The 25,185-nt window shown below is 46.6% G+C and overlaps 1 protein-coding gene across 4 annotated transcripts in view; it reads left to right on the forward strand.

Annotated features, from left to right (window-relative positions):
- Sidt1 (SID1 transmembrane family member 1) overlaps positions 1-25,185 on the forward strand; it is an 88,719-nt gene that overhangs the window by 60,308 nt on the left and 3,226 nt on the right. For 2 of the 4 annotated variants that reach the window (XM_041673023.1, XM_041673021.1), the window contains exons 11-25: positions 2,228-2,293; positions 3,840-3,985; positions 4,731-4,804; positions 6,054-6,120; positions 8,129-8,202; positions 9,097-9,220; positions 9,395-9,512; positions 11,643-11,779; positions 12,982-13,090; positions 14,844-14,858; positions 16,064-16,140; positions 17,822-17,868; positions 22,989-23,094; positions 23,178-23,288; positions 24,504-24,617. In XM_041673023.1, the coding sequence (XP_041528957.1) occupies positions 2,228-2,293; positions 3,840-3,985; positions 4,731-4,804; positions 6,054-6,120; positions 8,129-8,202; positions 9,097-9,220; positions 9,395-9,512; positions 11,643-11,779; positions 12,982-13,090; positions 14,844-14,858; positions 16,064-16,140; positions 17,822-17,868; positions 22,989-23,094; positions 23,178-23,288; positions 24,504-24,617 (1,385 nt within the window). Of the gene's footprint in view, positions 1-2,227; positions 2,294-3,839; positions 3,986-4,730; positions 4,805-6,053; positions 6,121-8,128; positions 8,203-9,096; positions 9,221-9,394; positions 9,513-11,642; positions 11,780-12,981; positions 13,091-14,843; positions 14,859-16,063; positions 16,141-17,821; positions 17,869-22,988; positions 23,095-23,177; positions 23,289-24,270; positions 24,483-24,503; positions 24,618-25,185 lie in introns of those variants that run through there. The other 2 variants (XM_041673024.1, XM_041673022.1) reach the window with 2 other exon arrangements.

A 25,185-nucleotide genomic window follows, 5' to 3' on the forward strand; every position in this document is an offset into this window, starting at 1 on the left:
TGAAAAGTCAAGAGTGTCTGATACAATACGTTCTCTTCAGTGTGGAGGCATGGCAGCATCTGTCACAGCAATGAGGCCACCAGGAGTGGTGGTGGCTCTGGTAATAGCAGTGCTTGTGGTCAACAGGAACAGGAACGGCAGCCAAACTCTATGTTACAGTGAAGCCAGAACTGACTTATCGAGAAGGAGACAGCCAAATTTGATTCTTAACATTCAAGAGTCTGAAGATAGGTTGGGAATATAGTTCAGTGATAGAGGTTTGCAAGTCCCCTGTACAATACAATGTGCGTAAAGATAATTGCTTCTCAGCTTTGAACTTGGGCGTAAAGCATGCATGATGTTGACATCATGCTGTGTACTCTTATGTTAGCCCAAGGAAGTGCAGAGACCTTAGCTCTCTAAATAATAAATATATCAAGCCCAGAAACAATGCCGGGGGCATGCTTGCTGAACATCAGAGTCTACATCCTGCAGGCCCTGGAAACACCCTGGCCTGTCAAGAACACTGCATCAGCTCCAAGTCTCACGGACCAGCTGAGGCAGCCCTTAGCTCATTCACTGAAGGGAGAAAGGAAAATGAATCTCCCAGGCTGGCAGATTTGTCGCCTGTCTGGAAATCTTTAATTTGGCACTTAGTTATTTTCTCCGGCGGAGGAAATCAATAGGGACACCATGGGTTTAAAAGTGAGAAGCACGTGATGAAGCCTGGTGAGTTGACCTCAAAAACTATGACTTTTTGAGAGACCATCCGTGGAGCAAAGTCTGGAAGTGGGAGGAAGAAAGTTGACGGTGACCAGGAAGTGCTCAGAACATTCGCATCTTTTTTACGTGTGTGGCACATTGTTGCTTTTATCTGATGACGAATGACATCTTCGGTAAAGTCACAGATGTTTCCGAATATTAGGTACATTCACTGAAAGTTCTTCCCTAACACAGCGTAAGACACCACTGAGTTCCCCAGGGATGTAGCTGAGTAGTAGAGAGATTGCATGAAACATGAAAGGGCCTGGATCCAGGTCCCCAAATCATATTGAAATAGAAGAGAAAAGGAGGGAGGGAGGCAGAGAGAGAGAGAGAGAGAGAGAGAGAGAGAGAGAGAATATCACTCTGAGCCCTTATGGCGGTCTTGTGACTGGTGAGAGCAACTCTCAAAAAGAGGAACTGCTCAAAACTCCCACCAACCCTTCAATATCCAAGTTCTCGGCAAAGTTCCAAGAGCAGAGAAGGAACGTTGTCTCGGATTCCCGGGATGAGTTTGGCTCCAGCAGATACTGTGGCACTAGGTCAGAGAAGCTGCCTGGATGGCTGCTAATTTGTAGCCTCGGCTCTCAGTCCATTTTTCCTAAGTCTCAGAAACAGATTAACTGTAAGGAGTAACGCTTTTTCTGGTAGTCACAGAACAGACTGAAGGTACTTTCCTGTTGCACGTGGTGGGATGACTCCTGAGGCACCCCTGGACTCTCGGAGAAAGGGGGCCACTCTCCTTGTTACTAGGAGCCCTGGGCTTCACTGAGAATGTTAGGGTCTGCTTTAATCTGTCAGCAACCCATTAGCGGCAGATGGACCTCCTTCATAGCCCTCGAAATAACGCGGGCTTCTCCCATGCCCTCAATTGCCGGGCTCATCACTCGGCTCTAGTGGGTGTTGTGATGTCTTTCTTACCTGTAGTTAGGGTACTATAAATAAACCCCAAACTTCTGTGGCTCTCTTCTGCACTTGCCATGGTGATTCTAGACCCACAGTCCTTTGCTCCTACAACTCTGCTGCACTGCCAAGCGAACTTGTCGTGTGTAGAGTCAAGTGGTTCACATGTAAGACATTTGGGGACATATGATCTAACCTGTAACTACCCAAACATGTCACCGTAGAAACAATGCCTATCTGTACCTAAATGACGCTGGCTATGTTTCGATCCAACTCTGTTCTGGAATATTGAAATTTTAATTTTGTGCAAGTTTTACATGCCATGAAATATTATTATAGTTCTTTTGAATTTTCTCCACAAACTAAGAGGTTTTAAAACAAGTCTTCTTTTACGAACCATACAGAAAGTGGTGGCAGGCTGTATCTGATCTGTGAGCCCTAATGATGATTTCCGCATTAAAGTGGGAAGAAAATCAAACTTAAAGATTTCTGCTTAGTGATTCGCCTACTCCAAGTTGTGTGGTTTTACTTCAGCAGCTGAGAATAAACCATCTCTCTTTCTTTGTTTTGTTTCTTGCTGCAGGAAATATGGCTGTATCACATCCTATCACTGCCAGTACACCGGAAGGGAGCAACTATGGGGCAATCGGTACTTCCTACAATGAGTCCTTGGGTAGAAGTCTGTCCTTATTCTACAGAGATTAGTGCAAAACTAATGAAACTGCTCTTACGTCTAAAAGATGTACTGGCTGGATATCCTGAGAAGTTCCTTCCGGCGCCCTCTAGGGTTCTATTGTTCTGTTTCTTGGACCTGCTAGCTACACCTGAGCAGAACTCACTACAGTGGTTGCCATCAACGTCCAAGGCTCCCTTAGGACTTAACTTTTTTTTATTACACTTTTATTTCTTTGTTTTGGTGGTGGAGCATGTGCATATCGGGGGTCACAGGACAACTTGCAGTGTTTGATTCTGTCCTTCTCCTACGTGGGCCCCAGAGACTGAACTCAGATCAGTGGGTGTGGCAGCAAGCACCTGTTACACACTGAAACCCTTATTTGTTCATCTGTAGTGTGTGCGTGTGTCCTATGTGTGCGCGGGTGCGCATGAGTGGAGGCCAGAGGACCTTTCTGACTTCTCTCCTGCTACTCTGTGGGATCTGAATCAAACTCAGATCCTCAGGCCTGCACAGAAAGTCCTCTACCCTTGAGTCTAGGACTTGAAAGACTTGTCACAGCCAGGGACTGTCAACTGACCGGGTCACTTCCTTCTTAGGTGTCAGTGGAGTAGGGCCTTAGCAGACTAAAGCAGTTGCTGCGAGTCGGCATAGCTAGAGCCGAACAGCCCTTCACCTCGACTAAGTTCACGCTGGGTCTACTCAGGACCACACAGCTGTTCACTGGGCAAACCTAGATGTCATGAAGCAGACTGAAGGGAACCAGACCACCCCTCCACACCCACCTTGGAAGGCAGCAGTGCCTGGGCTGCCGGCCCCTGCCATGACGAATGGTGTGCCTTTTAAACAGTCTCCCAGAGGCCCTGTCGCACTGCTCCGTTGTTCTGGAACTCTGAGCATGTGGGCTCAGTGCAGCCTGCTTATTTTTAGTCCTGTTAAAACAGGGTTGTTTTTAAACCATCTGAACAGAAGGAATAAAGCGGAAGGTAGGCTCAGCTCATGTGCTCGAGCTGCACAGATCCCATCTGCTCTAGAACATTCCTGAGAACAGAAGAGCTCCTCCTGAAAATGTTGTTTTCATTACGCAATGATGGAAATGCCATGTGGGGGCTTTCTCTGGGTAAACAGTCTGTGAAAAGTGTACAGCAGTTGGATATGTATGTGTTAACCCACATGCATGATAGAAGCTATCTATAACCCTGTCTGGGTGTCCTCATACATCTGTGTTCATACCTTAAAATATGAAACATGAACCACAAGCACAATGCCATTTCTGCATCCAGATATCTACAGAGCAGATGCCATTCTGTTCTTTATAGTCAGCCCTAGAAATAGACACCTCAGATCTGAAATGGGAGGAAAGAGAGAATGGAGGCCACTCGAGAAGGCAGCAGAGGGGTCTGTCCTGTTGGCAAAGAGTTGACTAGGACCAACTCGGGCTTTTCTGGAGCAATCACTGCGCTTTCTGCAGAGGAATGGACGGCATAGACAGCTCTCAGCTTAAGAGAGTTTTCTGTTACAGATGAGTCGAGTTCCAGTCCTGGAAGACAGATGTCTTCCTCCGATGGTGGACAGCCGTGCCACTCGGACACGGACAGCTCCGTGGAAGAGAGTGACTTCGACACCATGCCAGACATTGAAAGCGACAAAAACATCATCCGGACAAAGGTACCAAGGCTCCCTGGCTGTAGTTTTTGAAATGGAAGAAGGTTTGGTAGTGAAGTAAACATCATCAGTGCCTCAGTTTCCTTAATATTTTCTTCCTTTGAAGGGAGGTTAAATCTTCCGAAGGATTTAGGTGGAACATAGCGAGAGCCCAAGACAACAGCCTCTTCATCAGATGAAGCAGAACAGGGCATTCCACAGCCTCAGCACCCAAGTGTTGGTGAACAGTGATCCAGCCTGATGGAAATTGAGATTTGCCCCAGGGCTGCTCTAGAACCCGTCCTCATTTGTGTGCACACCACACTTGCGAGCAAAGCCAGCTTCTTTCTGGCATATGTTTAATATATTGTATTTTACCTACCAAAAGATATGAGCAAAAATCACACAGTTTCAACCATAAGCAATTCAGGAATGGCAGGGTGAGCAGATCTGAAAGCTGAGCAGCCAGTGTCGGAGATGTGTGAAGTGTTCAGTACTTCTGATAGGTAGGATTCCCACATCAGCCGGACCCTGAGATGTGTGTTCAGTACTTCTGAGAGGTAGGATTCCTGCATCAGCTGGACCCTCGGTGTGCCAAGAATAGGAGTATTTTTATCGCAGTATCTGGAGAAAGGCAAAATTAAAGGAAACATCTTGATGAATAATGTTAATCCCTGGGGGACTAAACTCAACTTTCTAAGGGTCTCCCTGTGTCCTATACAAGAAAAGCCAAGCTCAGCTCTGCATTCTCTTCCTGTTGGTGTCTTAGGTATTCCTGTACCTGTCAGATCTGTCCAGGAAGGATCGGAGAATCGTCAGCAAAAAGTCTAAGATTTATTTTTGGTAAGTAGATGACCAGTGGGATCCTAGTTTCCTTAAAATACTGAATCACTTCAGTCTATTTGTTTTGATGCCTGTGTGTACGGCAATGCTAGGGATCAAACCCAAGCCCACACTTACCGGGAAAGGCAAGTCTACAAGCTCAGCCTCTGCATTCTTTAAATTTAAATTTTTCTTTGTAAAAGCTACTACCACTTCTATCGCGAGGAGTTAGTGTTGAATAAGGCATGCTATGGATGGCGACGCCTCCAACTTGAAACAAAAAAGACCTGCAATGTGGCCACAGTCATGGCATGTCCTTACTCCCAGTCAAGAGGCTGAGCTGCCTGGAAAGGGGCTTCTCTCTGTTTAGAAAGCTCTAAACTGTGGTCTTTTGTCTCACACACACACACACACACACACACACCCTCATTTTTACTTTTCTGGAGAATACTCTTACTTCTGGAAGCAGACATTAGAATGAAGTCAGGGAGCCAAATGGAATTTCATAGCTGAACTATGTTTTGGAACTAAATGTTATTTAAGAGCCTCCACAAAGCCCGGCAGTGGTGGCGCACGCCCTTAATCCCAGCACTGGGGAGGCAGAGGCAGGCGGATCTCTGTGAGTTCGAGGCCAGCCTGGTCTACAAGAGCCCCCACAAGTTATACTTCACTTGTTCCTTGCATTCTAACCATATTTAATATAACAATGTATGTTTGGTATGATTTGTATAGATGGTATGATTAGATAAGACGTAGATTTTATTTTGTTTTACAAATGATTGTACAAAGAAGAAGAAAGGAGGGGGAGGAAGAACTTCAGCTTCTTGAGTGCCAATAGTTAGCTTAAAATACTAATTTCAGGTCGGCATGAGGGCTTGTCCATAACCACAGCTCTTGAAATCACTGCAGGTTCAAGACCAGCTTCAAATAGCAAGTTCTAGGCCAGTCAGGGCTACACAGCAAGACTCTATCTCCAGTAAATTAAATAAATGTATGATTCGATGATTTCAGTTAACAGTGCAAGGATTCTTTGCTTAGCCAAACCAATGGCAGTAGCTCAAGTAAGTTGCATTTTCTTCCCTATGTCCACTTTGTCCACCTGTCTACCAAATGTTCACATGCACAGGAAAGGACAGGCAGACTTCAGAATCAGGAGCCCTACCCCAGCCCCTGTTGCTTTTGCAAGCTAAGTGTGGAGTTGTGAGGTGGACAAGCTGAGCAGAATCCAGTGTTATCCTGGGGTCACCGTGTGTGGTTCATTCTGTCGTAGGAACATCATCACCATCGCTGTGTTTTACGCTCTGCCCGTGATGCAGCTCGTTATCACCTACCAGACGGTAAGTGCTGCGCAGGCGTTCACCTTCTGTCTGTAGGGAAAGTCATCACTGGCTTACGGGGAACCACTGAGCTTGGGAGCAGTTCAAAAACTAATTTATTAAAGATTATTATTTTTTTAATTTCCCCCATCTCGTGTGTGTGTGTGTGTGTGTGAATACAAGAAACACAGACACACAGAGAGAGAAAAAGAGAGAGAGATGCCTGAAGAAGCAATAAGGACTGAACCTCCCGGAACTGAAGCTACAGGCAGTTGTGAGCTACCTGCCATGGTGCTGTGCACCAAACTCAAGTCCTTTGGAAGAGCAGTGTGTGCTTGTAACCACTAAGCCATCTTAGCCACTCTTCAGTCCCAAGCACTATTTTTTTTTTGGTTGTTTTTTGAAACAGGGTCTCTCTATTCCGTAGCTCTGGCTGTACTGGAACTGGATATATAGACTGGGCTGGCTTCGAAGTCATAGATCCACCTACCTCTGCCTCCCATGTGCTAGGATGAAAGGCGTACACACCAGCCTCCAAGAGATTTCCCATTCTGGTTCCAATTGGACTTCTCCATTAGCTACTTCATCTCTGAGACCTTTCCCACCTATTTCCCAATTATTTCAGCACAGAAGACCTGGCACTTTATGTTGGACCTTACCAATATAAAAGCAGTCATTCAGCCATGATGTCTGTCCATGGCACCTCTTATTTGTCATTCTGAGTGTGTGACTGTCAGGAAACAGTGAGGGGAGTAAATAAAGTTCTAGACTAACCGACTTGGGCTGTAGCTCAGTGGGGAGAGTTTGCCTAGAAGGCGTGAAACTCTGTGTTCAACTCCAGCACCTCACAAACAAATGTAACACGCCTGTAACCCCAGAAAGAAGAACAAGGATGCCCGAGTATCAGAAGTTCAAGGTCTTCTCAGATAGGAAGTTCAAGGCCAGCCTGGGCAACCAACGTGAAATGCCTCAGAAAGTAAAACAAAATAAGATCTCCAGACTTGTCAAAGGAAGCCAGAAGTACTAATTTAGCCTGTACCTGCTAATTAAGGATAGTCTGTAAAACTATAAAAAGCAAGGGACTGGAGAGATGTTTCCGCAGCTAAGAACACGTGTAACTCGTGCAGAGGTCCTGGGTTCCCAGTGCCCACATGGCCTCTCACAACCATCTGTAATTCCAGTTCCAGGGAAATCCAGCACCCTCTTCTGACCTCTGTGGATGTCAGGCACATGGGCAGTACACAGGCATACATATAAGCAAAACACTCATAAACATAAAATAAATAAATCTTTTTCAAATGGTTTAAAAGCAGTTTCATGGAAATTATTAAACCAACAACAAAACATTGAAAGTTGAATAAAAAGTTTCACACTAAAACAGCTGGAGAATGCCCACTGCTCCTTCACAGAAACTCTGGATGCAAGTCACCAAAGTAGGAATTTAATTGGGATCCATATTTCTAAGTATAAATTTTCTAGAAATTACGAGATCTGAGAAGGCCCATTTAGAATGATATGTGGCTAAAGACATTATATGCACCGTCCCTCAATTTTTGCTATGTGTTAAAATCACATGGGGCACTTTTAAGAATCACAGGTTCCAGGGTGGTACCCCACACCAAGCAGATCAGTGCCTCAGGAAGTAGAACCGTGCATCAGTGTTGTTGAAATCCTCTATGATTTCTCTGCATAGCCAAGCCAGTGACGTAAAATGGTTAGTCCATTTATTCTCATTACATAATGAAGACAAAGTCTCTATAAGGTTTGAACAACACTGTTTATAATCTAAACAGTCTCTCTATTCATGGCAACCCTGTCAGAAGCTCAGCTTGCTATGATTTGGGTAGGTTTTTGATGGAGAAGGAGCTAGACAAGGAAAACTAGATACTTCCTCCCTGGCTGCTAGGTGGAGCACTCGGCGAATGGGACGTCTCCATTTCCTCCGAGTCTGTTCTGTTCTTAGTGACTTTGGGCAGACTCAGAGGATGGAGAAAATCCACATTTCCTCTTCTCTCACTTGATGTTATAGGTGGTAAACGTCACTGGCAACCAGGACATCTGTTACTACAACTTCCTCTGTGCCCACCCCTGGGGCGTCCTGAGGTAAACCCAGCCCCCTGGTTCCTCATGAAGCAGTAGAGTCTTTCTGTCTGACTTAAGGTTTTGCAAGCATGAAATGCAACTGAAGAAACTACCCTAGTCAGGACAAAGAGGAATTAAAGTCAGATGTAGAGACCAGGTACGCTTCTCTCCCAGACAAAATCCCTAAGAGTGGCCTGCTGAGAAGTGGACAGTGAGGTTTTTAAAAGCCAGATTCCCAGCTATGGGCGGCACATGCCCTGAACTTAAGTTAGTGGCCAGCTCTCATTCAGTCTGCTCAGTGAGAGGTAGCCATTATTAGCACCACCATTTTAGATGAAGATGCTAAAACTTAGACGGGTAAGGTTTGCTGAATTTGGTTTCCTTATTTCTTTGTAATGCCAGAGTTCATCCACAAACCTAAAGACCCCAGAACTGGGTGAAAGAAAATTTCTTCCTGAGAGGTAGAGACCCAACTTCTCACTATAGAGCAGAACCAGCCTTGATTTCCTGAAATACAGCCACTGTCGGTGATGCCTCTGCGCTTACCCTGAAATCCACAGTTGGCGACTTGACTATTGACACACTGTGGGTCCGCCGATGAGCGTCATAGCTTAAATTCTTGTCTGTCTCTGGACCAGCTCTTTATCAGGACTCATGCTTTGCCGGGGCTGTGAGGACAAGAGATGATCAGGCCGGTGTTAGGGATGGTGAGCAGGCATCCCTGAGAAGATACAGTTAGGTTAAGTCAAGTGAGCATCTTCCAATCAAGAAGTTAGATTAAAGAGGGCTCCTGGTGATTGACCAAGCCTGAAGGCCCAGGGAAAGGTCAGTAGTGGAAAGCACCGAATGCTGAGGTCCCCAGCTCATTTTTGCATGGGTCCCCGTGATGGCTCTCACACTCATTCCTCTCCATAGTGCCTTCAACAATATCCTCAGCAACCTGGGCCACGTGCTCCTGGGCTTCCTCTTTCTGCTGATAGTGTTGCGCCGGGACCTGCTCCATCGAAAAGCCCTGGAAGCTAAAGACATCTTTGCCATGGTGAGGAGAAACTGCGGCAGACCAAAGGCACAAACTGGGAGGGACCATGATTTCAAGTAGCCCCACAACGGCGAGGGACGTCTGGCTTGGTGATGGAGGATAAGCTGTGTGTAGAGCCCCTGAGGCCACCGTTCAGGATTGTCTGCCTACTAACAAGGCTTCTTCTTTTTCCAGGAGTATGGGATTCCCAAACACTTCGGTCTCTTCTATGCCATGGGTATTGCGCTGATGATGGAGGGCGTTCTCAGTGCTTGTTACCATGTCTGCCCGAATTACTCCAACTTCCAGTTCGGTAATTAGAATGTATATCAGTGATAGATTTGAGTTACAGGAGACTTATCCAGATTCGAGTTACAAGAGTCTTATCCTGGAGCCCTTCCGAAAACATCAACTTCATACTTGTAGGAACTAAAAGGCATTTGGGGTGGGCTAAAATGATCCAAGTGTTCCTTGCCACTGAGCGAGATTTCTGTGTACTATACCTTTATTTTGTTCTCTCTGGCAACCAGTTAGTCTAGAAAACACTCTGCAGTGAATGCTGATGCCACGGTGAGACATAGTGTCAGTGGCCAAGCTAAGTATCATTGCTCTTCAGGCTTCCCTTGGTGTAACCTACATAGTTGAGTAGTTAGCCTGCTCTGGTGGGAGTGGGGGTAACAGAATGCTCCATTTACAGATAACTAAACGATAAGGCCATCACACTGACTGCTCACTGTCTGGAAGGCAGAGGGAGAAAGAACATTGTGATTGGTTCACCTGAAGGCTCTGCCCCTATCTTCCCCAAGTGACCCTTTGTATTGTCCCTAGCCTATTGGTTTTCTCCCAAGGGTAACTTCTCTCGTGATGGCCAAATGTGTCCATAGTGGAACCTGATTTTAAGTCTCCTTCTCCAGGTTCAGAGCAGGTTCAAGGTGGCCTGTAGGGATCTTTACTTAGAGCGAGGAAACGTCTTCCTAAGAAACCTCGGGGAAAAGTTCCCTCATACCTCAGCATCTCTAAAGGTCAGAGTACATTCCTGACTCATTCCCTAGGTAATGGGTTAGCTCAGATCTAGGCTGCTACATCCATCAGCAAAGGAAACTGGGTTAACTTTGGACCAGTCAGACCCATCCCTTCCAAGAGTAGGGTTAGCCTCTCTGAGGCTGGAAGAATGAATAGTTCTGATTGGAAAGATGGCAGATACCAAGTTAGTATTAAAATAATATTAAGAATGAAGGAGAGTGGTGGTCTCTGCCTGTACAGTTAGCACTTCTGGGAAACGGAGGCAAGAAGACCTCCGTTACTAGACTACATAGAGTGACAGCCATCTAAAAGATACAAGAAGAGGATACAAATGAGGAAAATAAAAGCTGTACACTCCCGCTCACACTCAAGTATAAAGATATTTTAAGTGGTCAGTTTATATTTTTTTGATACAAAGTCTCACTATGTAGCCATGGTTCTTCTAGGATTTGTTATGTAGACCAGGCTGGCCTCAAACTCACAGAGATCTGCCAGTCTCCGCCTCCTGGATGCTGGGATTAAAACTCAGCCGCTACCACCACCCACAGGACTTTTTAATCGCCTGGCTTGTGCACCTTCTGTTTTCTGTTTGACAAATTTCTCCCCAGGATATTAATTCCCACCCACGCTAGCTGTGCGAGAGCTTTTATTTCCCACAGTGCCGTTAGCATTGGCCACTGACAGGCTTGTCTGTATTTTACAGAAGTTCTGAGTAGCATGGGTGTCTCGTTGTTTTGCCTCCTGTCCCCATGACGGGAGGGACAACAGCTTAGCCTCATTTAGCGAGTAGCTGTCTCCCCCAGTAGGCTATCATTGCCATGCATGGAGATGTGGCAGTGACCGTGGCTACATTTTTTTTTTTTTTGATTTTTCGAGACAGGGTTTCTCCGTAGCTTTTGGTTCCTGTCCTGGAACTAGCTCTTGTAGACCAGGCTGGCCTCGAACTCACAGAGATCCTCCTGCCTCTGCCTCCCGAGTGCTGGGATTAAAGGCGTGCGCCACCACCGCCCGGCGCGTGGCTACATTTTGGAGTGCTGAGAACAACTCCCCCCCTCCCACACACACACACCCTCATTCCTGTCACTCTGCCTAAACTATCACCATTACAGGATTTTCCGTTTTGTCACCATTGTCCAATGTAAGGTTTAGAGTGCACATCCCCTTGCAAGCGAGGCAGCTGCTTACCCACCCCATCAGATGTTTCCCTTCTGTAAACCAAAATACATTGGCGGGGGTAAAGGGTTAGAAATAGGGGACACGGGATCTTCCTCGAGGATGCGCCCTGAAGGATTGTTGTGTGAGATTTCTCTACACGGCAGCAAATAGTCCGCTAACTTAAGCCAGGGGCCAGGCAGAAGCTGAAGAGAAGCTGGGGTCTTATTGCCTATCACCCACTGAACTTTTTGGCTTGGGTCCTCAGACACTTCCTTCATGTACATGATTGCGGGCCTCTGCATGCTGAAGCTCTATCAGGCCCGCCACCCAGACATCAATGCCAGCGCCTACTCTGCCTACGCCTCCTTCGCGGCTGTCATCACACTCACGGTCCTCGGAGTGGTGGGTCCCTCTCTGTCTGCCTCAGTCTGGCTCTGGAGAAGTGTCCGCTTTGGGGGGTGGGGAGGATTTTGCTGTTTGTGTCTCTTTGTTGGGCTTCGGGTGTGTGGATTTGGGTCTCTTGATGGCACTCTGGCTGGGTTACTAGCTGAAGGATTCTAAGCATGTGATAATCGCCTGTAAAAAAGCTGAGGGTGGTTTTTATATTAAAATGGAGGAGTCTGAATCATGTCAAAACTGGAATCAGTAATATAAGTTGATTGGATAAACCAACCCAAGAGGCGAACTATTTTTAAACGTCAGTAGACAGCAGTTGCTGACCGCCTTTGGTTATTTGAAGAGCATTCTCCCCAGCTTGGGACCAACTGCCCCTCCATTGTTGTTCTGCTACCATTCCATCTCTCCCTCCTCTGTTTTCATTTGACTAGATAGCCATTGTTCTTTCTGTCCACTGTACAGAAAGATCCCTGTGCATTTTGAGGTAAGAAAACAAAACGCACTTGGGGCTAGGTGGCTTTTTAAAAACAGTTTTGTTTATTCTTTGACAGTTTCATACCTGTATTTAATGCATCAAACACATCCACCCCAATTCCCTTTAAGCTGCCCCTAACACCCAACACATTCCCCTCCAAACCTTCATGTCTTCTTCATGTTTATGTTTTTATAACCTACTCAGTCTAATTGGTGCTGTATGCATGAGAATGGGTATAAGGCCATCTACCTGTGTGTGAGCACTACCTTAGCTACACACCACCCCACAAAATGACTCTCCTCCCCCCCCCCCCCCCCCCCCGCAGTTAGCAACTGCCAATAACTCCTCAGCTAGGGGTGGGGTCTCTTGAGTGCCTCAGGCTCGGTGGAAGGCTGGTTGACCTGACCTTGTGCAGGTCTTGAGCAGACAGCCACGGCTTCAGTGAGTTCATGACTACAACTGCCTTGTCATGTCCAGAAGACATTCGTCACCATCCTCCAGCTCTTGAGTTCTTTCTACCCCCCACTTCCACGTTGTTCCCCGAGGCTTATGGTCATTTAGCCAGCACACCACAGTTCTCAGTATTTTGACCAGTTAGGAGTCTCCGCCTTAGCTGCAATCCACTGCATATAAAGAAGTTTGGTTTGCTACTGTAAGCCTCAACAAGACACAATGGTCGTACAGAGTTCTCTGAGGAAACCCCAGATCACACTAACCCCTTCTTTATCCCTAGGTGTTTGGGAAAAATGATGTGTGGTTCTGGGTCATCTTCTCTGCGGTCCATATTCTTGCTTCCCTGGCCCTCAGCACCCAGATCTACTACATGGGCCGTTTCAAGATAGGTAAGCACAGGCACTGACTTCTCCGGGAAGCCAGCACAGGCTCATCCCTCCTCCTCCATGACAGTGCTACTCACCAGCATGAGCATGGGCTGTTCGGTTGTCTCTAAGAACGGCTTCCTCCTTGTAGATCTACCCTTCCTTAGATAGTGTTGCTCCAAAGAGTATTTGATAAGGTGTTTTCATCGTTCCAGACCCAAATCTGGGAGATTCATATAAACTGTCAAAAGGAAACTGACTCTGAGTCTTGTTCTACTTTCTCCCAGATTCATGAGCACAGAGTTAGGTAGTGGTAACGATCCCTGTCACCGTCCTGTAATACCAATGGCAGTGATGTGCAAGCGGTCATATAACACTGACTCATAAACATCTTAGACACAAGGAAAATTTTATATGAGGACCATGCAGTGATTTGTGAGGGTCACAGCAAGAAAGAGTTGTTACATACAATGATTAATGAAGATTTACTCATGAAATGATGATTCACAAGACATGCATGGTGAGAGGTATGTTAAGGGGTCTCCCGGGGCAACCTGGGATTAATAGCGATTCAGTCCTCACTGTCCTTATTTCTAGAACAGGGATGAAATGGTCATTAGAATGTGTCATGGAGAGGAAGTCCCCTGAAAGGAACTTTGGTTGATAGACAAGTTCAGTCTGAGGCAGCCTCACAGGGAGGTCCCCAGAAAAGTTGCAGGAGAGAGGTGTATGGCAGTGGGAAGGGCATCTGGAAGATATAAGTTCTGTGCCCACAGAACCATCCTGAGGTGGTTTTAGATGTAGCAGAGGCAAACCCTGCTGTTAGAAAGAACAGGTGGCAGGTTTTTCTAACGGCAGCTAAGGGGTTGCTCTTCTGCCAGCTTTAGCAGGACAGCTACAGTACCATGGCCACAGGCAGCATGGTGGGACATTGAAGAGAGACAGATTCTTCAGGATGCCAAGAATTTCATTAGGAGAGAGTCTAGGGCAGGGTTCTGAATGGTGGTGGCCTTCAGTTCAGAGGACAAAGGGAATGCCTTGCTCTTACAGGCTCGGGGGAGAGGGAGTGGGTATAACCCAGCCCGTGTGTTAGGAGTTACAAGTCAGGAAGGCACCAGATAAAGTTAGAAGCTGGACCTGCCGTCACGGGTGAGGCTGGGCTTGCAACTGCAAGGCGGATGGAGGCTGAAGGCCACAGGAGGATAGTGGGGAAGGACGAGAGGACTGTGACTTAACAGCTGTTTCCTTGTGCCAAGAATTTTGTTTCAAGTCGGCCCACAGGCAGGAGGTTGCCTTCTTAGACAGTGGTTCGGCCATCTCTAACCTCTCCACGCATTTCGACACCTTTGCTTTCTAATTACACATTCCTTTCTCTGCAGTTCTCTGGAGAGCTCATAGGGAAGGCATTTGTGCAATGCAAGGCAGAGCGTGTTACAGGTGGACAGAAGACAGAGCCACTTGTCCAGACCACTGCTGGGTCCTCCGCTAAGATGCTAGGAGTTAGACCTCGTGGGTTGTTCATAAGAGAAGATGGGTTCCTGAAGTGAGAGGGGAGAGAAAGGCTCCTCTGCCTATTCTTCAGGGAGGGGCTTTCTGAGTGTCTGAGACAGGTAGAATCCATGTCCTTCGGGGGGAGCAAACACCACTTTTACAAATATGAAGTAATGCCATCGTTTTAAGGAAAACAGAGTGAGGGTTGATTTACCTGTGTGGCCTCCTTCTTACAGCTCGTCTCTCTCTCTCTCTCTTCTTTCCTCTCTGCTTCCCACTGACTCAGATGTGTCTGACACAGGTAATGTCCTGCGACCCTTTGTAGGGGTCTGAACTGTCTAGACCCACCTGGCTGTCTCTGCCCCCTGCCTTTACCTTCCAGGTCAGGCAGTGCATGGGAGGGGGATTCAGAGTAGAGGTCAGAAGGCAGTCTGCATCACAAACCATGCTGAGGTCCATGCTTTCTGGGCTATCACATGGCTAGTCTCCTTTCTCCTGGCTTAGTTCACCCCCCAGACTAGCCTGGAAGGGAAGGGGAGAAACCCGACAGAGCTGGGCGTCCACTCCCAGCAGTGCTGACTCTGGGCACATTCAGTCAGGCTTTTGATGTCAAGACATGAAGAGCTCACAGGAAGAGAGGCTTCCTTTGACCTAGAACTCTTACACTGACGCCATTCCTTTCCGCCATTCCATTCCGACCATGCCTTTTGCAGGACTACATTTGCAAAACCCTTTCTGTGTTTCTCTGCCCCTCTTCACTTACATTTCTTAATAATTCTGCATCCTGTTTCCAGACCACTGCTCTTCCTGTCCATTCTTAGCGCAGCCTGGGGTCTCTTGGTTCAGAACTTAGTAACTCATGACTGCACCAAGAAGTGAAGGCTGGAACATTTACAAGTTAAGGCCTCCAATCCCCACTACGGAGAGCAAATGTTTTAAGGTCGACTCCAGGGTTCCACTACATCTCCACTGTCAGGAAACCTCACCAGAGTGACCTTTAAGCTTACCCGAAGGAAGCAAAGGGTGGCAGCTGCCTGCCATTCACATACCTTGGCAGCCTTTCCGTTATATGATCCAGGCGCACGGCCCACCCTCCAAGACAGCAATGTTTTCTACAGCAGTGGTTCTCAACCTTCCCAACGCTGTGACCCTTTAGTGCACTTCCTCATGTTGTGGTCACCCCCAGCCACACAATTATTTTTTGTTGCTACTTCATAACTGTAATTTTGCTTCTGTTACAAATCTTAATATCAATATCTGTGGTTTCAGATGGTTTTAGGCGACCCCTTTGAAAGGGTTGTTTGACCCCCAAGGTACTTGCACCCTGTGGCTTGATAACTGCTGTCCTTACTGCTCACCTATCAGGTGCAAAGCAGTCTCATGCCTTTTAATCGAGTGCCGATGGCGCCCTTCTTACCCCCAGTCATCTGAGATGGGACCGTCACGTCACTTCCCAGTATATGTATTTTCTCGGTTTGTTTTCATCATGTCATTGTATCAACACAGATCTGGGGATCTTCCGGAGGGCTGTTATGGTGTTCTACATGGACTGTGTCCAGCAGTGCAGCAGACCTCTGTATATGGTACGTGCATACTCCCGTGTTCCTTGGCCAGCTCCCAGAAAGCTGAGGGGCAGAAGGAGGGGGGGCCAGGCTTGGGGCAGTGACTCAAACCTCCAGAAAGCCAAAAAACCAGATGGCCTGAGGTGGCTGTGGTCCAGTCAGTGGGGGAAGAATCACATTGCTATTCTTTTAAAAAGGCGAGCTACCGTGGTCCTGCTTTGATAGAAAAATATTTGCTAGTCTATAAAGAAGATAAAGAAAATATATAAAAACACACACACATACACACCAAACTTTTTAAGTGGTGTATATATATATAGTTTTATTTTCTTTTTTGAGAACTTCACATGTGAGTACTTCATCCACGTCTCTACTGCCTCTGCCTCTTCCCTCCCAAATTTATGACCTCTTCAAATATTACTGTTCCATAGATGTGTAGATTTATACAGACACACACATGCATGTGCAGCCCACTCAATCTATTTCATGCTACCAGTACGTACGTGAGTCCAGGGCTGATCACTTGGGCCTGGAAACCTATAAGGGAGCTCCTCCCTGGAGGAAACCGGTTCTCCTTCTTCCAGGAGCCACTGACCACCCGTAGCTCTTCATGTAGCGATGAGGCCATTTGGAATTTACCCCATCCGTGTTCGCGTGGCAGCTGGACTACACCAAGCTTTTAAATAGTGATAATGACTGTGGGGAGAATCAAGGTACGATGCCTTTATGAGCAATCCAAATAGGTGACCTCGTGCAAATGAAACGTCACACTATTAATAGCTTTACCAGGACGGCAGGTGTGAAGTGGCGTGGCTCTATGAAGATGTTCCTTCTGGCTGCTTCCATCAGGGTCACTGTTGCTGTGACAGAACACTTAGACCACAAGCCACTTGTGGAGAAAAGGGTGAATTTGGTTTATACTCCTCAAAGTCAGTTACTGCAGAACCTCAAGGTAGGCCCTGAAACAGAGACTCTGGAGGAATGCTGCTCGGTGGCTCGCTTCGCATGGTTTGCTCAACCTGCCTTATTACACAACCCGGGATCACCTGCCTCGGGATGGCACCACCCACAGTGGGCTCGGTCCTTCCACATCAGTTATTAATCAAGAAAATACCTCACATGCCTGCATTTCTGGAGGCATTGTTTTCTTAGTCGAGGTTTCCTCCTCCCAGACGGCACAACTTGATGAAAAACGCCCGGCACAACTGGAACTTCCACTTTCCACGTTTTCACCTCTGTATGTTTTGAGAGCAGGAACATTGGTAAACTGTGGTTGTGTTTTGGTGGTTGGAAATATTCCTTTAGATTTTCCCCCTATAGCTCTCATAGTATCCATGTCTATACCAAGCCTGAGAGACTGGGGCCAAAGCCCTGCCTTAGAGTCCAGGCCATAGAACGGAAAGTAACCAACATCCTCTGAGCACTAAGACTTGGCCTCTGTATGGTTCTGTGCTCAGATCTGATGCCGTCTTCTGCCCTGGAGCACAAGAATTCAGCAAGAACCCAGTTAATGATTTTATAACCAGAAGGATTTCTACATCAAGAAATACAGAGACCCCTTATCCTTAAAAACTTGGGCAGGAAAAACTGAGAGACTTGAAGCAGGGGTTTTCTCAATGCTAGAACTATAAAGCCCGTTAGAACCTACAAGTATCTAGGGAGTAGCGACCTCCGTTCTAACACTCCGTCTTCTCTTTTCCAGGACAGGATGGTGCTGCTCATTGTGGGGAACCTGGTTAACTGGTCCTTGTAAGTAGAACTACGGGAAATGATGTTCTTATCATTGTGAAAATCTGCAGCACTCAGCTTAGAGTTCTTGAACTGTCATTTTTATAAGAAAATCTGAAATTAAGGAGACTGTAGACCTGTTTGTCCCAGAGACAACAACAACAACAAAAACCAGTACGAGAGTCTGGAGAGACGGATCAGTTGATAAATGTAGTAATTAGGGGTGGCGGGGCTGCGTTCCCAGCACCCCGGCCACCTGCTCGGCTAGCTTATGCCCGAAATAACAACACACAAACTGTATTCATTTAAACACTGCTTGGCCCATTCTCTTCTATGCTAATTCTCACATATTAATTTAGCCCATTTCTAATCATCTGTGTTGCACCTCTAGGTGCACTTACCGGGAAGATTCTAGCCTATGTCCATCCTGGGTCGGAGCTTCATAGCGTGCGGCTGCCCAGGAGCCAGGAGCATGGCGTCTCTCTGAGACGTCTGCTTCCGAGAGAAGAGCTGTGGAGTCTCTGAGCTCACTTCCTCTTCCTCCCAGTATTCTGTTCTGTTTTCTCCTCCCACCTATCTTCTAACCAATAAAATGGGCCAAGGCAGTTCCTTTATTAGCCAATGACCTTCCTCCATCAGGTAAAGGCACCTGCCGTCAAGTCTGCCAACATGAGTTCAATCCTCAGAACCCACACGATAGAAGTCTAGAACCAACTCCATCAGCTGTCCTCTGACCTACACACACACACATGCCGTAATATGCTCATAGATACAAATAAGTAAAATATTTTAATTAAATAAATGCACCAGGAAGCGCTTGTATACTGGTGGGGGCTTCTTCGAAAACATTGATCCATTGATAGAATTTTCCCAACAAGACAAATATCTATGTGGACAAATTGGATGGATGGGTGGATGGATGGATGGATAAATGACTGAGAGAAAGAAAGGAAGGAAAGAAAGAAAAGGGGGAGGAAAAAAAGGCATTTTGCCCATGATTCCAAAAAATATAATTTAAAATTATTTTGTAGAACTTTGCATAATGACTATTGAGGAGACATTAGTTTTTATAAAATACCTTTTCCTTCATTTGTGGTGTGTGTGCATGCGCGCGCATGTGTGTGTGACTTTGCTATTTCTTTCTCTCTCGCTTTCTGTTCCAGCCATGTCATTCTCCTGCAGTTTGTCCCTTTGCATCCTCTTGTCCTGTTTCCCAGGTGAACACAAAGCAGAGGTGCAACAGATGCGCATTCTCCTCTAGCTGAGATTGTCTTATGTAGCCTCCTCACTTCCAACACATGAGATGCTTCGTTGGTATCGCAAAAAATAAGTAACTTCAGCTGTTTTTACTTATGACTCTCAGCTAATGGGTTCTCTGGCTCTGTGACTTTTGATCCCCGCACCCACTCCTGATATGCATAAGGACACAATCCACTCACGAGACAAGATCAGTGGCCTCTTTTTCCTCACACAGCTCTGTAGGATGTCAGGTCCAATAAGGTATGAGGTTTGATGTCCCATAATTCTAATTCCATGTTTCCCTGGCAGAGGGGCTATCTCTTTCTCTGTTGTTCCACATAGATAGAGATATGAATGTTTGATGTGTGCTACAGTGTCTGGCTCACCTTTATCCTTCTGTTCACTTGGTGCTGTGGATAAAACTTAGGGTCTCTTGCATGCCAAGCAAGTGCTTTTCCATTGAGCTGCACGCCAGCCCAACTCTATGCTTACCTACTTATTAGAGTGTTACTTCTCTTAATAAGATCATAATGCAAACATGTGTTCAAGTGGAAGCAATCTATGGACAATCTTCAATATTTACATATTTACCATATTTATGAATGTCAGCATCTATTTATGGATCATTATTTATTTATGTCTTATCCCTAAAGGAGTAATTCCCACATGGCCCTGAAGAAGAAAACCTTTGGGGTGTGTGTGTGTGTGTGTGTGTGTGTGTGTGTGTGTGTGTGTGAGAGAGAGAGAGAGAGAGAGAGAGAGAGAGAGTTTGAGAGAGAGAGAGAGATTGAGAGAGAGAGAGCCAAACAGCAAACAGCACACATATCGAATTGCTAATTGATGAATCTGAGGAAAGGCCACCTAAGAGTTTTTAGTGAACTGAGGATTTCAGAATCTGGACGGATGGTATTTCATGAATAATCTGGAGCACAGTCAACTGGACTCTGAAATTCACAGCCATTAATAAGTTTTGCACTTGAAATACTTAGGAATACAATTTGAGAGGCAGGCAGAGTCTTTCTTCTGAAAATTTAATTGCCTTATTAGGACACACAAAAGAAAATTTAACCAACTGGAGAGAGATGTCAAGGCCTGGCGTGGAAGACAGATAGCTGTTCTCCAGTTAATGTATCAATGTCAAATTAGAGCTTTTTTTTTTTTTAATCACAAAATGGGTTAACAGTCCCCGAAAAGCAAGGTTAACATGAGGAAAGAGGGGCCAAGAATATAGTAAGTATTCCAACATTGTCCATTAGAACTTTCTGGAATTACATAAATGCTCAGTACCGCGCAGTCCTAAGAGGAACTACTAACATGTGGGCATTGCGATGCTGAAATGTGGTCCGTGTGTCTGAGGAACAGACTTTTCGATTTTTATTTAGTTTTAATCGATTTAAATTTAGATAGCCATGTGTGAGGACCACGGAGGTTGACATAGGCTAGCCTAATAAGGCAATCTAATATTAAAATATAAATAAAACAGAGCGAGGCAAGCTCTGATCCAAAATTAGAACTATAGACCAGTGAGTCAGACGAAGAGGATGGAAGCAGATGTGTTGCTGCATGCCCGTAACTCGGCTATCGGGATATAAGGCAGAGGATCCCAAGTTCAAGGCCAGCCTGGACATCTAATAAATGAAATGGTTCCGTTCTCCAGTACAGTGAAAGCAGACGGAACAGAGACAAGAAAAACCATGACAAAACACTATGTCAATATATATTTCATTACATTAAAGATTAACACGTGATGATTATTTATACGCACACATGCAGGTTAGCGTGATATCTCAAAACATGTGCTCCGCATTCACAGATCAACTCCACCTTCCTTTTATCCATCCCTCTACTTCCCAACTTCCAGTCTTCACTAGTCTTTATTTGGGGTTGATTTCCATTTCCCTGGGAGCCAATAACCTCGATGACTGTCAGATATTTATTGGCCATGTGTATATGTATATTCTCTCTCTCTCTCTCTCTCTCTCTCTCTCTCTCTCTCTCTCTCTCTGTGTGTGTGTGTGTGTGTGTGTGTGTGTGTGTGTGTGTGTGCAGGTGCATACACTAGGGAGCTCCTTGCAGAAGTCAGAGGCATTGGCTGTCTTTCTCTGTTGTACCCCTCATATTTCTCAATATTTCAGCTGGACAGCCTGGCCAATGAGGTGCCAGGGTCCACTTGTCTCTTCTGGGGTTAGTGGAGTGTTCTGCCATGCTGGGGACTAGAACGCAGGTCCTCCTGTTTGGGCAGCAAGCACTTTACCCTCTGAGCCATATCCCCTTTCCATATCTGCCCATTTTTAAGTTGTATTCCTTGGTTTCTTAATTCTTTCTATTTTGGATGTTGTTTGGTTTGCTTTTCCATTGATGTGACAAATATCGTGAAGGGAAGCAGGGGAAGGTTGATGTCAGCTCACTGCTGTGGTCCACTGTGAAGGGAAGTCCCAGCAGGGTCTGACAGCAGGAACCTGGAAGCAGGAACCAAGGCAGGAACCGGAGGCAGGAACAAAGCAGTTCTGTGGGGGAGCAATGTTCACTGGCTTACTCAGTCTGCTTTCTTGCACACCCAGGACCATCTCCCTGGGAGTGTCACTACCCATGGTGGACTGGGCCCCACATCAATGACTGATCGAGAAGGTGCCCTACAGACTTGCCCACTGCCCACCCTGATGAGGACATTTTCTCAATTGAGGTTCCTCTTCCTAGATGACCCAAGTATGACAAAAACCTAACTAGGACAAATATTAACCCTAATCCAGAATTGTTAACAGCTATTTTCCGTTTTCCGATGCTTGTGTCTTTCCTCTGTGAACTCTTTGCTAGGTAGAAGCTTTTTAATTTGGTAAAATCCCACTTGTCAATTTTTACTTTTTGTTTCCCAGAGCCACAATATAGTTGTTTCATTTTGTGTTATACTGTTTGTTTGTTTTTATTTGTCTGTTTGTGATAGGGTTTTTCTAGCTAGACCTGGCTTGTTTGGGCCTCACTTTGTAGCCCAGGTTAGCCTCAAGCTCCTGGCAATCTTCCTGGCTCAGTTTCTGGAGTGCTGAGATTACAAGTGTGCACCACCCACCCACCACACTGTAGGTCTTAAATGTATATTTATTTTAAAAAAAAACTTCAAATAAGGAGATGAAGAAAGCTACAGCTGGGTGTTACATGCACCTTTAATCCCAGCACTTGGGAGGCAGAGGCCAGCGTGGTCTACAGAGCAAGTTCCAGGACAGCCAGGGATATGCAGAGAAACCCTGTCTCAGGGAGGAAAAGTTACCAATATTTTGTTATACTGAATGGAAATTTTAAACAGACTTAAGGTTCATACTCAATCAAAGTACATTTCAGTGCTAAATTAAATACGGACAGCTGGCATTAACCCGGTAATGTGGTCAAGCCAGTTACTGAGGTAATCCTACTGGCAGCAATCTGTTTTGACGAACCAATGGACTTAAGTGAAAACAAAGGCAGCATTCTGGAACATTCCCTTATTCATGACAGTGTTGTTTGTAATCATGAAACGCTGAAGGACTCTGGGAAAACCGTTGCACCCAGAGAGGAACGATAACTGTGCGTTCACTCACAAGACCACTGTGAAGGCACTAGGGAGGAATGTTCTGGCAAAGATCGATCAATTGAAAGTTATTTACATCACTAATTAAGTTATGTCATTATTACTCTCCACCCAAAGGCATTTCAGTTACCAGAGGACCACATGAAAGATGTATGGCCTAGTGACATGGCTTTTCTATAACGTTCACACAATGCCAAACTCACCTACTGCGCATGTCTCAGGCTGTATCCCTGTCATCACAGAATGCATTGTTGTATCTTAAAGTGTGGTTTTTAACTAGCAAACTCCCACAGTGGTTAACAATCCACTCACGCACCGCCAACACCCTATACCACACCTACAGTGCCTTCTTTGGACTCTTCTGCCGGCCCAGGGACTTTGCATCCTACATGCTGGGCATCTTCATCTTCAACCTGCTGCTGTACCTGGCTTTCTACATCATCATGAAGGTGAGCACGAGGGAGGAGCTGGCAGCGCGGGGAGCCTGTCCACCGCTGGGGCTGCCGCCTCAGTGGTTTGCCTCTCTCTGCAGCTCCGCAGCTCCGAGAAGATCCTCCCCCTACCACTCTTCTGCATTGTGGCCACGGCGGTGGTGTGGGCTGCGGCCCTGTACTTTTTCTTTCAGAACCTCAGCAGCTGGGAGGTAAGAGGCCTCTTCTTTTATCTGAGCAGCTCTCACTCCCTTCTGCCTTTTGGACCTTTCTCTCTCCCCGGCATTCATTGCTTCTCATCTTTTCCCCATCATTTAAGTTCGCAGCTTCCTTTGGGAGAGAAAAGGCAAGCGGTGTGTGGTCAGCACAGCCAGGGTAATGCTACATGAACTTGCAAGCCCTGGAGATACCGCACATGTGATCTTCACCAGGTCCCTGGTGGCCTGTTCCCAGAGGTGTTTAACGCTCAGTTAGCATATCGTCACCATCTTTCCCAGGACAGTCGTCATCCATCAGTAAATGCAGGGGTAGCACAGGAAAGCTGAGCCCTCAGAAACCAGTGCTGTGTCTGAAGCCCAAACAGGATGTCTCCGCTCTCTACCACAGCCATATCAGCAATCTGATCTTAGAGCATCTATCTGTGTGACCGCAGGGAAAAAAACTCATGAGCAGCCTTTCTGTCTCGCAAAGACACGACAATACATAGCAGCCATTAACTTACCTTCTGTAGTTGTGCAGTTCCCAGTCTGGGCATTTCCTAGAGCCGTGGTTCTCAACCGACCTAATTCTGTGGCCCTTTAATACAGTTCCTCATGTCGTGGTGACCCCACCCATAAAATTATTTCATTGCCAACTTCATAACTGTCATTTTGCTACTGGTATGAATCATAATGTAGATATCTGGTATGCAGGACATTTGATATGTATCCCCTGTGGGGGTCTTGGCCCACAGGTTGAGAACTGCTTTCCTAGAGATAGAGCCACACATCCTGTGGCCACTTTGTTCATGCAGGGTGAGGTGTAATGATTCCTAGGTCATCCATGCTATGACCCTGCATCAGCGTGTCTTCAAATCACTGAGCAGTTTTTCCGTTGTGGGGCACGGCACATGCGATCTTCGCTGGTTCTTTTATGGTCTGTTCCCAGGGATGTTTAACGCTCGATTAGTATTTTGTCACCTCCTTCCCATTGCAGTCTTCGTCCATCAATAAATTCAAGGCTAGGACAGGAAAGCTGAGCCCTCAGGAACCATATCAGTGCACTCTGGACAGTTGGGCTGGCTCCATTCTGGGACTAGGATAAACAGCGTTGCTGAGAGCAACTGCACACGACCCTCAGCAGCTGACTTCCCGGGTGCTTCCTCAAAATCAAACCCTGAAATGACTGAACCGTGGGTCCTTGCCCACATCTGCGTCCCCTTCCTCCAGGGAACCCCAGCAGAATCGCGGGAGAAGAACCGAGAGTGTGTGCTGCTGGACTTCTTTGATGACCACGACATCTGGCACTTCCTCTCTGCGACTGCCCTGTTTTTCTCGTTCCTGGTGAGTCACTCGGAGCTTCTTGCTGCTCTCCCTGCTTCTGCAGTCCTGCATATTCCCTGCTGCTCATCCTCAGCCTCCGCCGTCCCCTCTAGTTACTCTCTGCATTCATTCATTGCAATTCAGTGCACTGACCATCTCCCTGTGCATCCCAGTGACTGACCATCTCCCTGCGCTGACCATCTCCCTGTGTGATTCAGTGCGCTGACCATCTCCCTGCGCTGACCATCTCCCTGTGTGATTCAGTGCGCTGACCCTCCCTGTGCTGACCATCTCCCTGTGCTGACCATCTCCCTGTGGAATTCAGTGCGCTGACCATCTCCCTGCGCTGACCATCTCCCTGTGCTGACCATCTCCTGTGCTGACCATCTCCCTGCACTGACCATCTCCCTGCGCTGACCATCTCCCTGCGCTGGCCATCTCCCTGCGCTGACCATCTCCCTGCGCTGACCATCTCCCTGCGCTGGCCATCTCCCTGCGCTGACCATCTCCCTGCGCTGACCATCTCCCTGTGCTGACCATCTCCCTGTGCTGACCATCTCCCTGCGCTGACCATCTCCCTGTGGAATTC

Source organism: Microtus oregoni, unplaced genomic scaffold (genome assembly GCF_018167655.1).
Source record: "Microtus oregoni isolate MIOR12 unplaced genomic scaffold, Mior012 000023F_ref0000262, whole genome shotgun sequence".
NCBI lineage: Eukaryota > Metazoa > Chordata > Mammalia > Rodentia > Cricetidae > Microtus > Microtus oregoni.